This window comes from Chelonoidis abingdonii, chromosome 18, assembly GCF_003597395.2.
Source record: "Chelonoidis abingdonii isolate Lonesome George chromosome 18, CheloAbing_2.0, whole genome shotgun sequence".
Lineage (NCBI taxonomy): Eukaryota > Metazoa > Chordata > Testudines > Testudinidae > Chelonoidis > Chelonoidis abingdonii.
This window is the reverse complement of record NC_133786.1, coordinates 3352473-3366926: the sequence shown is the minus strand read 5'-3', so window position 1 is coordinate 3366926 and position 14454 is coordinate 3352473. Positions and strand designations below refer to the sequence as shown.

The 14454-nt window shown below is 46.9% G+C and overlaps 2 protein-coding genes across 2 annotated transcripts; one reads left to right on the top strand and one right to left on the bottom strand.

Moving 5' to 3' along the window:
- Positions 1-4041: 4041 nt before the first annotated feature.
- Positions 4042-13621, top strand: PUS3 (pseudouridine synthase 3). The gene is made up of 5 exons (XM_032770012.2): positions 4042-4130; positions 8033-8476; positions 10646-11214; positions 11746-11936; positions 12061-13621. Exons 2-5 carry the CDS (start codon positions 8087-8089, stop codon positions 12390-12392), a joined length of 1482 nt encoding a protein of 493 aa, XP_032625903.1. The 5' UTR covers positions 4042-4130; positions 8033-8086; the 3' UTR covers positions 12393-13621.
- Positions 5132-12246, bottom strand: HYLS1 (HYLS1 centriolar and ciliogenesis associated). The gene is made up of 2 exons (XM_032770013.2): positions 12163-12246; positions 5132-6584 (listed from the first exon to the last, which is right to left on the bottom strand). Exon 2 carries the CDS (start codon positions 6548-6550, stop codon positions 5630-5632), a length of 921 nt encoding a protein of 306 aa, XP_032625904.1. The 5' UTR covers positions 6551-6584; positions 12163-12246; the 3' UTR covers positions 5132-5629.
- Positions 13622-14454: the final 833 nt, after the last annotated feature.

Here is a 14454-nt window from a genome sequence, read left to right as displayed (position 1 = left end):
CCAGCCACGTGCCGCGTCTACCGGTCAGCAGCGCCAAGGCCGCAACGTCCAGGCTGGCGCCGTGCGACGGGGGCGGGGCAGCTCATGAATATTCATGAGGTCGGGGCGATGGTTCGTAGAGGAGAAGAAGGGGCGGGATTGCTGGTGCTGGGCCTGGCCCCCGCCCGAAGGGGGTTCTGTGTCCCGCCCCACCGGGACCTGTCCCGAGGGGGAGTCCCAACCCCAAAGGCGGTTCTCTGTCCCAGCCCAGGACTCCAAGGGGGTCTCTGCTCTCAAATGGCTTTCTTAGACCATTGGCCTCCCAAGATCACTGCCATGCTGGTTCACTGTCCTGCTGTACTCCATCATGGGAACCATCACTTGCCTGCCCTTTTTCAAAAGTGTGTGTCATTTTCTGACAATATATAACCAATGATTTTTTAAAACCCTCCGGCATTTTACTGTGGGGTCTGCAGTTATTACTGTAAGACCACAATCATCCTCCAGTTTCGGTTCATTACTGTTTAATAAGGGATATGCTGGTCTTGGTGGCTAAAATTCGAAAGCAAAAGGCAGCAGAGTGAAGACCGGAGAACGAGTTCCTGTAGCTTGAAGCCCAAGTGACACACACCTGCTCCTCCATCTAGGAGAAAGAGAATCACTTGGTTGGGGTAGGGCTTGAAGTGAGACAGATTATGCTGAGCTGGTAATTTACAAGGTTTTTTTGGAAGATGCTATCTTGTTCTTCAGAAACCTCAGCTTTGATTTTAAAAAAGTGTAACGTCTAGCACTTACAATTATGGAGAAAGCTGGAAAATCATGCAAACTGATGCAGCAGCATCTGTCTGAATCTTCAGAGAGCCTGAAAGAATAATAGTGAGAAGTATTCCCAAGGATAGGCAACTCAGATGTCTAAGGATAATTATTTAAATGTAAAAAGGAAGATGAGTCCTCTGGCACCATATAGACTAATAGATGTATTGGAACATAAGCTTTCATGGGTGAATACCCACTTCATCAGATTTAAATGTAAAAATTGTTGTGTTTTGCTGATATCCAAGCATATAACAAAGGAGAGGAAGGATTACAAATTTGCACTTTCGAGTGTGACCAGCATCTCATGTGAGTGAGGCTTGGGAGAGTGCCATTACTCCCCCTCTGCTGCCCAATTTGGGGTCTCCAAGCTGTAATCACATCAGCAATGAAAATATTAAATAGCATTGGGCTATTTTATGAATAGGTGACCTCGTGGGAGCAGCAAGGCACTCAAGAAATGGGGGTCGTAAAGCAGTATCTAGTGTTCTTTCCTCTTCCCTAGCTTGGCTTATAGGGATTGGAATCTTTTGGCGAAGGCCTGAAACCAAGACTTGACTACTTGGGGCCATTAAAAATTCCATAGCCACTTCTAGAGATTTTCGGTATTATTAATTCCCCCCCCCCCGACATATTTGATGCTTAGTAATTGCATTGCACTTCTCTACATTTCACCCCAGAGGTAGCTGCTTTTCTGGGATGAGTAAAATGATCACTATACCTCAATCACAGGGGCATTGTGAGGGCTGCTCTAACTTGCATCCAACCTACTACAGCCCCCATGGGCTGTACAGCATGGGAAATAGCTGAGGTGTTGTATGGACACCCCCGATATGCCCCCTGCATCCATGATCTTCAGTAGGGGCAGCATGGAGAACTGTCATGAACCCCCACCCCCCCAGAGAAAGTATTCCCTGGAGGGTGTGGGGCCTTACAGCTTCTTTGTAACCCTGTGACTGCAGCACACCTTTGAATTCCCTAATCAGGAGAGGGAGAGGATGTGAAATGGCCCTCATCAGTGTTTTCTTTCCCAAGGGGAAGTATTTTCTTTGGCCTGTCTTCTCCCCACAAATATTAGGGGGCAGCTCTACCAATTCAAAAACAGGGCAGCCTTGGGATCTGCCCCTCTACTACAGCGGCAATATAATAAATAATAATAAAAACCTAGTAAATTAACCATCTTAATCTGTTTGTGGTAAATTGCTATAAACAGGGGGCTAGATCCTTAAATCAATTTTTAATCTGATTTAAAGTTATAAAATGGTGCAACTTTGAATATAGAGTAGTCCTGAGATCTGTTTTCATTTCTTCTCTGGGGGCTGCATGGAATGAAGGAGTGAGGGCCAAGTCTGTACTCTGCACAGTGCAATTCAAGAAAAACACTTTGGCAAATCAAGGCCTGGAAAGAGGCAAAGGATCACAAGTTTTTTCTAAAATGTTCCATTTTCTACTATATTTTCACAAGGCTTGATAACCTAATCACCACCTCTTGGGGATGAACTCTTTGTGCCCCCTGATTCCAGAGTCCTAGTACCAGTCTTGTTCTAACACATGGGGAGCCATTCAGCTCCCCAAAGACAGCTGTGATCAGAGAGGACTTTAAATCTAGCTCCTTAGGCCACGGAGCTAGTGAAAGAAACAAAGAGAATCAGTTAGAAAACAACATTTCAGGACCAGTCAGGTTAATGATTTTTAACATGAAAGACCTCTTTTTAAAAAAACTCATTTTAAAAATATTCTGGGCAAAGGCAGGTTTCTTATGTTCTCCACAACTTGGTTGCACCATCAGTGATAAAATTGCTCTCCATCTGCACCCACATTGTAAAGTCTCAGATGAAGAATGCTACAACCTGTGGAGTGATAGCTTAAACTAGTGGTTCTAAACTTTTGTACTGGTGACCCCTTCACATAGCAAGCCTCTGAATATGACCCCCCCCCTTATAAATTAAACACACTTTTTGGTATATTTAATACTATTATAAATGCTGGAGGCAAAGTGGGGTTTAGGGTGGAGGCTGATAGCTCGTGACCCCCGCATGTAATAACCTCATGACCCCCTGAGGGGTCCCGATCCCCAGTTTGAGAACCCCTGGCTTAAACCATGGGAGGCAGTTTGGTCTAGCAGTTACTGCACAGAACTGGGAGTCACCATAGCTAGTTTCTAATGCCAGCTCTGCCACTGACTGGCAGTGTGGCCTTCCTTGGACAAGTCACTAGGGCAGGGGCAGGCAAACTTTTCAGCCTGAGGGTTTTGGAAATTGTATGGAGGGTGGGTTAGGGGAGGCTATGCCTCCTCAAACAGCCAGATGTGGCCCAGTCCCTGCCCCCTATCCACCCCCCCTGCTTCCAGGGCTGGCTTTAGGAAGTGCGGGCCCCAATTCGAACAGTTTTGATGGGGCCCCGGCAGGGATGACTAAAAAAAACCCAAAACAACAAAAAATACCTGTAGAAAAACACTTGCTCCAGGTCTTCGGCGGCACTGAAGGACCTGCCGCCAAAGTGCCACTGGAGACCCAGAGCAAGAGAAGGACCCGCTGCCGAAGTGCCGCTGGAGACCCAAAGCACCGCCAGGTGAGTAAAAATTAAAAAGGCGCTTCTAGCCAGGGAAGGGATTCTCACTGGGTGCGGGGCCCTCTTAGGTGCGGGGCCCGATTCGGGGGAATTGGTGGAATTGGCCTAAAGCCGGCCCTGCCTGCTTCTCACCCCCTAATGCCCCCCCCCAGGACCCCTGCCCCATTCACTCCCCCTTGTTCCCTGACTCCCCCCTGGTTTTCAGATGTGCTCACTACCTGCAGCTCCTACTAGAGTCATGGATAGGGTGGCATGGCATGTACCTCTGAAAATCGGGCCTGAAAGCTCCACACTCGGTTGGCAACAACATGACTTTGCCTGCCTTTGTACAATGCTTTTTGTTCCATGGCTGAAAAGCACAGTCAGTGCCAAGCGTGATGAATCACTAAAAATCCCTCTCTCCTTTGCAGCAGAGGCATTTGGGAGGGTTTCACACCGATAGGATGGTGATTATTTATAAACGTCCCCCTGAGAAGGGCAAAGACGCCTCCAACGCATCCAGAAAGCAGCACAGAACTGCGGGAGTCTCCCTGCAGATGAGGGAAAGTCTGCCTGGGCAGCGTTCACATTGCAAAACCCGCCCCTTAGCCCCTCGCTGGAAATGTGGGCCACGTGGTGCCGGAACTACATTTCCCATGATCCTCCCGCAGAGCATGGGGGAGCGGAAAGGTCATTTCCTGCAGGGAACGCGGAAAGCAGCGCGGACGTGGCCTGCCGCCCCGGCCCTTCCCAGGAGTGGGTCGCTCTCCTGCCGGGCTGCTGTAGAGGTAGGCGCCGCGTTGCCGGGGAGGTGGGTTCGCCTGGCACGGTGTCACTTGGCAGCGCAGGATTCGCTCTGTCCGATCCCCCCAGGAGAGAAATGGGGCAGGCTTGAAACCCTCGCTCTCTCCCCTGGCGTTCGGGTCCAAGGCAGCATGAGACCAGGAACAATCGCTCCTCGGGAAGTGCAGTGGTAGCAGTAGTGAGCTAACAGCCTCCAGGGTTAAAGGAGGGGTGGTGGGGTGCGGTGGAGAGGGTATTCTCAGCGAGCGATCTTGCTTTGCAAGGATCCCTTTCTTGGCTGGAAAAAGTCAGGGGGTTGGGCGGGCTAGAGGCCTTCTCTTGCACAGTAAGTGGCCGAGGGAATTGATATTTCTGCTGGGGTGGGGCGGGCTCTTTTGACTTTACTGCATTGGATGTGAGAGTTTGTGCTGAACACATAGTGCTGTGGCACTCTGATCTATGGTTGCTAAGCATTTTACAATGGACTGTAAAACTCAGTATCCCTGTCTTACAGATGGAGAAACTGAGGCCCAAAGTCATACAGCAAGTCAGTGGCAGAGCCAGGCACAGAACCTAGATTTCCTCACTTTGTTGTTCTATCCTGTGAACCATGCAGCATCCCAGAACACTGGATAGATACATTTTATACAATGAAATAATATATTAAGTTCTAACTGCTTTCATCCCAATGGATCCTAAAGACCTTTATAGACTGAGACAAATTATTCTGGTACTGGGCTGGCTATGGACAACATGGCAAATGCTTCCATTTACAGAAAATGCCTTTGCAACAAAGTGACAGACAGCTGCCTCTTAAAAATATAAAAGCCTCATGGAGGCACTGCAGTGCCACTCTTGGTGACAACACTCTGCAGTGTAGACAAGGCCTAGGAATGTAAGGGCATAGACAAATGCATGGAATAGTTACTTGCCCTAGACCTGTTAAGAAAGTTCTATCTTAAGCTAATCAGAAGTGTTTCTAATTAATCCACAGAACTACAGCAGATCCTTTCACACACTTTATTAAAATAAATGCATCACCCAGAAGCCATAAATAAAACATCAGTAGCATCACAGCAAGTCATCCACAGGAGCAAGAGCAAAAAAAAAAAAAAAAAGGCAAAAAATAGAACTAGTGATATTGGTTATTCCCATGAGCATAGAAGATTCCTGGAGGTTATTTTCATTATATCCACTTTGAGCAGCTTCTGAAACAATAATCTCCTCAAGGAGAAACTCTGCAGGTCTTGCTAATAGGCAACTGATGCATTTCAATACAAATATTTAGGAAGCTGGCAGGTAATGCTGTTTTCCACCACAATCAGCCTCCTTTGTCTAGAAGCACAAATGAAATTTTAGAGTCAACTTGACTTATTCAGGATCTGTAGAAGGAACAAACAGTTAAGAATGATGCAATGTGCCTGCACAGAGCAGGTAGATCTTTGATTGGCACTAAGGGACGGATAGTCCTGTGGAGGGGGGGGGTTGAAGAGACTCTAGATAACTATGAAGGAAAGGAGCTTTTCCTGGGAATGAGGCCATTTGCCAGGTCACAGCGCACCCCCCAGCGCAGGGCAGATCTCTTCTTTTCTGTAGGCACCAGGTAGTTGTTGGGAACATAGATGTGTTGAGACCTGGTTGGGAGGTCGGGCTTGTAGAGCATCTGTTCCCGAATGCCCCAGCGTAATTCCTTCCTGTGATCCTCCCCTGGTATCCGGAATGACTCCCAGTCCCGCTTATACTCAAAGTACCGGGCTACCCGGTCAATCTTCCCACGATTACGGCCTTGCTGCTCTAATCTTGGAGGAATGAAGGATTTTGGTTGTCCAGCCATGATCAAGTCTTGTTCATAAACTGGAGAGCCCTGACCATGGCAATCCCTAGGAAGAAATGGGGGGTCTCCATGAGATCCACTGCGACGAGGAAGATCCAAGTAAAACTTTCCATGGGAACTGTGGTTCGGCTCGCTTTCCACCTCTGATGCAGTGTCTTCCTGGTAGGGGTGTAGATGAAGCAGTCTCTGTCTCAGGTCTGAGATCTCAGGGTCACTTTCAGCACTGGTTTCTGGTTCACTGGTGACAGATTCATCAGACACATGTACCTCTCCATCAGGCATCCGCCTCAGAACTTTCCTCTTCATCACTGGCTTCCTGGGTCCTCTAGGTCCCTCTGAGAGGGTCTCTGGTTGCATGCTGTGTTCTGCCTGGTGGTGCCGCATCAGCAGATGAAGAGATGGCCTGATTCCAGAAGTCACAGATGCTTTACTATAGGGGTCATACTGGGTTGGAGCACAGCGTGACAGGAACCTATCTCCATCTCCTTGCTCTACACAAAGTTGGGTGAGGGCCATAGCGGCTGCTGCCATCCGCTCTTTATGGTTCATGGTGGCCCATCTGTACCGATCTGGTCCTATTGGTGCCTCCATGATTTCACCTAGGCTGGACTGATCGTCACTTATTCTGCAAGAGTAAGTTGTAATTAAGTTCTTAGTACATCTGAACTGACTGAGATATAAAAGATACTTATCACAAAAAAAAAAAAAAAAAAATGGAGTCCTTGTGGCACCTTAGAGAGACTAACATTTATTTGGGAAAGCTTATGCCCAAATAAACTTTATAGTCTCTAAGGTGCCACAAGACCACTTTTTTTTTTGGCTGATACAGACGAACACGGCTACCACTGAAAAGACACTTAGTGAACATTAAAATCAGACTCTAGACCACTTACCAGTGACCATCTGAATGCTAAAAAGGGATTTAAACAAATGAGTAAGAGCTAATGAAACTGAAAAGAGTAGTGCAATCAGAATCCTTTACGGATCCTCAAATTTACCCCTCACTTTGAACGATACTTCCCTACAGATGCTTTTATATGTCAGATGCAAATAGCTACCTATTGTGTAGTCATGCCTCAATGTCCCTTTTGAAGCAAATATTAGAATTGTGCCATATAAGAATTTGCAGTGGTATTCAAACAGCAAAGGGGTAATATCTTAGTTATCCTAGCATAAGGGACAGTTACTAAGGTAATAGCTAAGTATGAGGCAGAATACTTTGGTTTTGTCTAAACTTGGGGGGGAAGTATTAGTAACATTTTCTAGCGTGATTCTGCCTTGTGTGAGCAAGAACAGTTATTAAACAACTATTTACTAGCTGTGCTGACTCCAAGGGGGATCCTTAGAAATGTTTTACTAGCACAGATAATGGAAAGGCCCTCCCCAGGAGGTCATCTTGATACCAGAGTCTTACCTAAGGCAACGCTGGAGACTGCAGTTGAATTGCATACTACAAGATTTCAGTCCACAGTAGAAGCCAAGCTGGGGAACGTTTAGGCTGAGATTTTCAAAGTCACCTTGGGGATTCTAAGAGCAACTGGGCACCAAATCCATTAGACAGCTTTGAAAACTTGAGCTTTAATAATGTGTCAAAAGAAGCTATTTTGAAGGAAAGATGACATTACAACAGATGGTTCCGTAAGACGAACAGACATTAACAAGTTGCCTCACATGCTGATGCTAGTAGAGCAGGGGGCTGTTGAAAATGAGGATTGTTGCTTGGCAGCTCTGTACAGATCCCCAAAAGACTACATGAAAGCTTAATATAGATGTGACTGGGCCTATGCAGTAGACCTGATGTTATAACAGTAAATGGAATGAGGGACATGAGATTAGAAGCGTTGAAAGGATTAATTGCACTGAATAAGGAAAAGCTGTCACAGCTAAGCCCAGCCAGCCATATGCTAGGTCAGAACATGGGAAATGTAGGGCACTGAGGAATGTTAGAAAGCCAAAGCCAGTATGTGAAGTAAATTCTCAGATGGGTAAACACCAGAGGCGGATTTATACTAAATCTAACAGGAAGTAAAGAGACACTCAGATTTGCTTATCTCCTTACTCTCCCTTCTGCAGACACCAAGGAGCTACCAACTCTCCCAACTGTGATAATTCACAGGAATTCTCAGTATGGCAGAAATGGGTGTGGAAAAAGATAAAGGAGAGGGACTACTGAAGAGGGTGCAGGAACTGGAGGAAGAAGTGAAGAGACTGCAAGAGAAACTCTTGGAGGGCAAGGAGGGCACTGACATAAAAAGCAACCCTTCGGCACTGGGGAAAACTAAGAAAAGCCAGCAGCGGCCATTTGATTTTAGTGCCTATGGCCGGAGACATGTGGCACTGAAGATCGCCTACCTGGGCTGGGGTTACCAGGGCTTTGCCAGCCAGGAGAACACCAGCAACACCATTGAAGAAAAACTGTTTGAGGCGCTAAGCAAGACCCGGCTGGTAGACAACAGGCAGACATCCAATTATCATCGCTGTGGACGGACAGACAAGGGGGTCAGTGCATTTGGACAGGTCAGTACCTGAGGCTGTCGGTTCTCCCAGCTCTTGCAGATATGAGAGATTCTGCATTAATTACGCTGTGAAACCTAGGTGGAGGGTGTACAGTCCTTCAGGATAATTCAACAGGCTTTATGACAAAGCTGGGGTCAAGCATAGGGGATAAACATTCAACCAATCTAAAAAGATTCTGATTTTTCCCTCGGATCTGAAAATGAACATGGTAAGAAGCTGTCCTAGTATGTAAAAGGACACTCTGCAGAGAGATCCCATAGTTAACTTTGTGCTCAGCAATGCATTTAATCAACAAGACACATAAGGCTTGTCTACCTGGAGAAGCTATTGTGAAATAAGTGAGAGTGTGACTTTAAAGTGCAGTGCTCTTCTGTACTAACTCCCTGCATGGACACTCACTCAGCACAAAGGCACTCTTATTGTGGACTAAGGTGTCCACACAAGAAGCAACGGCAGAATAGCTATTCTCGGCTATTTCCCCATGTAGACAAGCCATTAGCGTGAAACTTAGAACAACCAACCCTAAGCAAAATTACAACTGCACCAAGTATCCCCAACCGTCAAACAAACCCCTTTTCAAACTAATGAGAATGGTGTCCAGTTGACTTCGGTCTTATCTACATGCTGCCTTTGTACTGGTTAACTACTATGGTTAGGAGTGTGGGATTTTTAACTAACTAGTCAACTCAGCATAACCTAGGGGTGTGGAAGCAATTTTACCAGTATAGCTATTCCACTAGAGAAGGCGAGTAAGCACCTTTAAACCAATATGATTACCTGAACGCTGGGAGGAATCTTCCACTTTAACAATATTGGTATAGTTAAAAGTACAGCTGGATTTAGACAAGGCTTTAGCCCCACTGTACACTTCAGTCAGAACAGAACAGGATACTGTCATGTCAATGGGTAAAAGCCCCACTTCTGTCAGTGGTTTGAACCCAAACCACCTCGATAAGGGCCAAAAGCAGTTTTTGTTTGCATGTAGACTAGCCACAATCTACCAATAAGTTGATCTGATGCCAACGCCTAGTGCAGGGGCAGGCAAACTTTTTGGCCTGAGGGCAGCATCGGGTTTTGTAAATTGTATGGAGGGCCACTTAGGAGGTGGGGGGCTGGGCAACGATCCCCTCTCCTATCTCCCCCCGCCCCTGACAGCCCCTCTGGACCCCTGCCCCATCCACACACCTCCACTCCCTGTCTCCTGACTGCCCCAGGACCCCTGCTGCCCCATCCAACCCCTCCTCTCATTCCTAATAGTCCTCCCCCCCGGGACTCCTGACCCATCCAGCCACCCCTTCTCTCTGTCCCCTGACTGCCCCCTGCTGCCATCCAACCCCCCCACTCCTTCCTGACTGCCCCCCCCGGGACTCGTGCCCCATTCAACCCTGTTCCCCTCCCCCATCCCCCCGACATCCCCTACCCTCTATCCAACCCCCTCTGCTCCCTGCCCCCTTACCACGCTGCCTGGAGCACCAGTGGCTGGCAGCACTACAGCCGCACTGCCACCCTGGAGCTGGGCCATGCTGCCGCCACCACGCAGCACAGAGCACCGGGTCATGCCGGGCTCTGCAGCTGCGCTGCCCCAGCTCACAGCCCCACTGCCCAGAGCATTGCGCTGGCAGCGGATTGAGCGAGCTGAGGCTGTGGGGAAGGGAGGACAGCAGGGGAGGGGTCGGGGCTAGCCTCCTAGGCTGGGAGCTCAGGAGCCAGGCAGGACGGTCCTGCAGGCCGTAGCTTGCCCACTCCTGGCCCAGTGGCACCACAAATATAAAACACCACAAATTGGCACCCTTATTGAGGTTAAGGAGTGAGTTAGCCATGGAACTGAGCTATGTTGCCATCTGAGATTGTGTTTCCTCCAAGTCAAGGTTGAAAGTACTCCAAGATACTGAGATATTCCATGGATTACTAGGACTTTGAGGGCTGTTAGTCTATCACCAAATCGATAACTGTGCAGCAAACTGTTAGCTTTCTCCAACCACCTCCAGCAGCTGCAACTATACACTTCAATAGGGACTACTGCTAGGTTTTGTTATTAAAGCACGCCAGAGGATCAGTGTCTCTTCCAGAGGTCTTGAATTTGTTTATTTTAAAAGTGAACGTAATTGGAAGCTTGCTTTGCCTATCTTGAGGGATTCAGAGGGTAATCCCCTTTTTCCAATCCTACAGGTGATTTCCCTGGACCTTCGCTCAAACCTTTCAGAGGGAGAGAAAGTGAATGGTCATGAGGGTGGCTTGGAAGACAAAACCAGGAGCCCTGCCAACGAAATCCGCTACACCCATATCCTAAATCGGGTGCTTCCTCCTGACATACGCGTGTTGGCCTGGGCCCCTGTAGAGCCCAGCTTCAGTGCTAGATTCAGCTGCCTCAAGAGGACCTATCGCTATTTTTTCCCTCGTGCAGATTTAGATGTGACCCTCATGAATGCTGCAGCACAAAAATACGTGGGGACCCATGACTTCCGGAACTTGTGCAAGATGGATGTAGCCAATGGCGTGACAAACTTCCAAAGGACTATTCTCACAGCACAGGTGCAGCTGGTGGATAGAAGAGGGGAAACTGGGCTACAGGACCCTTTCCAACTGTACCAGTTTGAAGTCACAGGCCAGGCATTCCTCTATCATCAGGTCCGTTGCATGATGGCAATCCTCTTGCTAATTGGACAGAGGATGGAGAATCCAGAGATTATTGATGAGCTATTGGATGTAGAGAAGAACCCTCGAAAACCACAGTACAGGCAAGAATTACCAAGACAAATCCTCAGAATTTTACCTCAAAGAATTTATGCATCTTAGTCCCTGTTTCTGAACCTAGTGCCCCTGCCACGCTTCCTATCAACATCCAAGCAGCCTGTCACTATCAAGCCTAGAGTGATAGGAAAGACAGTGCTTCCAGTGGCAGCCTGCTACTTAACATACCCTCTTAATCTTCAAAACATGCACTTAAGAAACTACTTTTCCTGTTGCCTCAGTGTTTAAGCTTTGGCTCTTCAGGCAAGGAACATGAAATTCTTGATGGGTCTTATTCCTTAGGACCTAGTTAAAATGTAAGCATTACTCATAGGTTCAAGGAGCTGCTGACTTGACAGCTCTTATACAAGATAGCAGTGAGCTAGTCATTGTCTTTTCCACTGAAATCAGTGCCATCACACTGGATCTGCAGTCTTGTGTTCTAGGTTTTTCCCAAGTCACTGCATCATTTTGTTTTAACTTCCTGCTGACTGTGCCTGTGCACGGTTAGGTAATGTCTCCTCCTTTCCTCTCTGCAGCATGGCAGTGGAATTTCCTCTGGTTCTGTATGACTGCGAGTTTGAAAATATCCAGTGGATCTACGACCAAGAAGTTCAGGAGTTTAATGTTACTCATCTACAGCAACTCTGGGCCAATCATGCAGTCAAAACTCACATGTTATATAACATGTTACAGGGGCTGGACTCTGCTGTCATACCCACAGGGACAGGTAGGAAAATTGTTCTGAGAGTATGCCTAACAAATCAAAGTTATGTAGGGATAAAGGCTCATTCCTGAAATGAGTACCCTGGGTTGTTTGAGATTCTAGCATCTGACTTTTTTGTATGTTACAGGCCCAGAGAAGAACAGAATGGTCCTCTGGAGAGAGGTGAAGCCCCCAGTCCACAACCAGGTCAGCAGTTTCATCGAGGGGGTGAAGGCCCGCACTTACAAACCTTTGCTGGCTCGTCCCAAGTGCGAAGGTTTGGAGTCCCGGATCAATCACTTTGTTCGCAGGGGACGTATTGAGCTGCCACACTGCAGGGAGAAAGAGACTGGAGCAGACAAAGAGGAGCACCTAGAAACAAAGAGAGGCCACAGTGACACTGCAGAAAAAGATAGTGAGGTTCCAGGACAAGCTGCCAAGCGAGTCTGCATGGACACAGAGTCCAAGAGCTCTAAATGAGACCTTGCCACCTGATAGCAGAAGCAGGACCATCTTTCAGTGATGGGGTGCAAGTGGTCCCCTAGGATTTTAGGAAAGGAAACATTTGGGAGTGGGAGGAAGGGCACAGAGGAGAGGAATCCCTTTAATGGTGCAATTCTGCACCTACTTTTTTTTTTTTTTTTTTTAATATATTTGGACAGCCCCTTGGAAATCAATAATTGTTGTTCGATAATATAGTGCAGAGGTTCTCAAACAGGTCCATGAAACATGCTGGGCATATGGTACTTGTTTTGCCTCCTTTTTACCAGCTGTTAAAATGCATTAAAAGTAGCTAATATTACTTTTCCATGCAAGCAATTGCTGTATTTGCCACAGGAATATCATGTGATTAAATGGAAGAGGTAGTGCCCCATGTAATTGAGGACAAGTGGTTGAGACAGTATTAGAGTGATCCAGACTAGGAAAGTGAGAACCCCTACTCTAAGGGCGGTAAGCTGCTACCTTACCTCCAGACTACACTGTTTAAGTGCACAGGGCACTAGCGTGAGAACCACCATTATTTCCTTTTATGCTGCACTTTCTGCTTAAGCACTTTGCATATGGAAGAGTTGCAGAGAGAACCAGCTAGCACCCTGGCCAGGATCCCTTTTCAGCCAGCTCCCTGAATAAAGTGCTGTCTCAGCAACTGCTGCCAGGCTCCTGTTTGTCACTCAGAGTGCATTCTGGTGGATAGTACCCAAAAGGTGGAAAATATGGCAGGTTTCAGGATGCCTAAGTGCTTTGGAGGAACCTATGAATTTTGTAGGTTCCTTCCCCTTCATTCCTGCAGGCTTTATTTAGTTGAGGAAGGCGAAATACTTGGAGGCTACTATGGCCACAGCTCTGTGGAAATGTAAATGCTTTGGGTAACAGTACTGATCATGGAGACTACCTCCAGGCACCTTAAGTGTCAGCATGAAACTAGGGAGCAAGAAAGTTTGAAAGAAAGTTAACTAAAAGAATCATGTCCAAAATAATCAGCTTTTTCTGGAAACAAGTAGGATACAATTTCAGATGAAACACTTGTCCCAATTACAAATACAGTGTGGGCTGGATGGCAGGAAAGGCAGAGAAGGCTGGGGAAATTATTTTGGAAAGGAAGAGCCTATACTGCAGGAGAATTGAAAGGCAATAGTAGGATGGCCATGTCAGGATGCGGCAATGTCTTAATTTCTGAAGCAGATCATTAAACACTTTTCAGTTTTAAACTAGAGTGACTAATTTGGCAATCAGATGAATTTTACTAGTTGTTTCAAATGCTTTATTTTTTTCCTATGAAGGAAAAAAGCACCTTCATGACTTTGTAATTAATCTACAATTTTAGAGGGGATGCACTGGAAGGAAACTGATGCGACTCTAAAGAAAGTTCTGGCTACAATCCCAAAGGAGTGAGCCACGCTAATAATGAGTGAAAAGTATAATACCTGCTATTGGGGAAGTACCTGCCACAGGCCCTCAACCCTGACTTTAAAGGAATTTAGGCACCAATCCTCTAAGCAATCTTGCAACTGCTTCCCTTCTTACACACACATAGAAACTAGCATTATATAAGGCGCTGGTGAGACCCCACCTGGAATACTGTGTGCAGTTCTGGTGTCCCATGTTTAAGAAGGATGAATTCAAACCGGAACAGGTTCAGAGACGGGCTACTAGGATGATCCGAGGAATGGAAAACCTGCCTTATGAAAGGAGACTCAAAGAGCTTGGCTTGTTTAGCCTGGCCAAAAGAAGGCTCCGGGGGGATATGCTTGCTCTATATAAATATATCAGGGGGATTAACGTTAGGGAGGGAGAGGAATTATTTAAGTTTAGTACTAATGTAGGCACGAGGACGAATGGGTACAAACTGGATATTAGGAAGTTTAGACTTGAAATTAGACGAAGGTTTCTAACCATTAGGGGAGTGAAGTTCTGGAACAGCCTTCCGAGGGAAGTAGTGGGGGCAAAAGACTTATCTGGCTTTAAGACTAAGCTTGATAAGTATATGGAGGGGATGTTATGATGGGATAGTTTAATTTGGGCAATTGATCTTGGATTATCG

Bases quoted from the DNA above. Each gene is read 5' to 3' on its own strand.
- HYLS1 (XM_032770013.2), bottom strand. From the start codon at position 6,550: ATGGAGGCACCAATAGGACCAGATCGGTACAGATGGGCCACCATGAAC.
- PUS3 (XM_032770012.2), top strand. From the start codon at position 8,087: ATGGCAGAAATGGGTGTGGAAAAAGATAAAGGAGAGGGACTACTGAAG. The intron at 8,477-10,645 runs GTCAGTACCTGA...CCAATCCTACAG, and splicing joins GGGTCAGTGCATTTGGACAG to GTGATTTCCCTGGACCTTCG. The intron at 11,215-11,745 runs GCAAGAATTACC...TCCTCTCTGCAG, and splicing joins CCTCGAAAACCACAGTACAG to CATGGCAGTGGAATTTCCTC.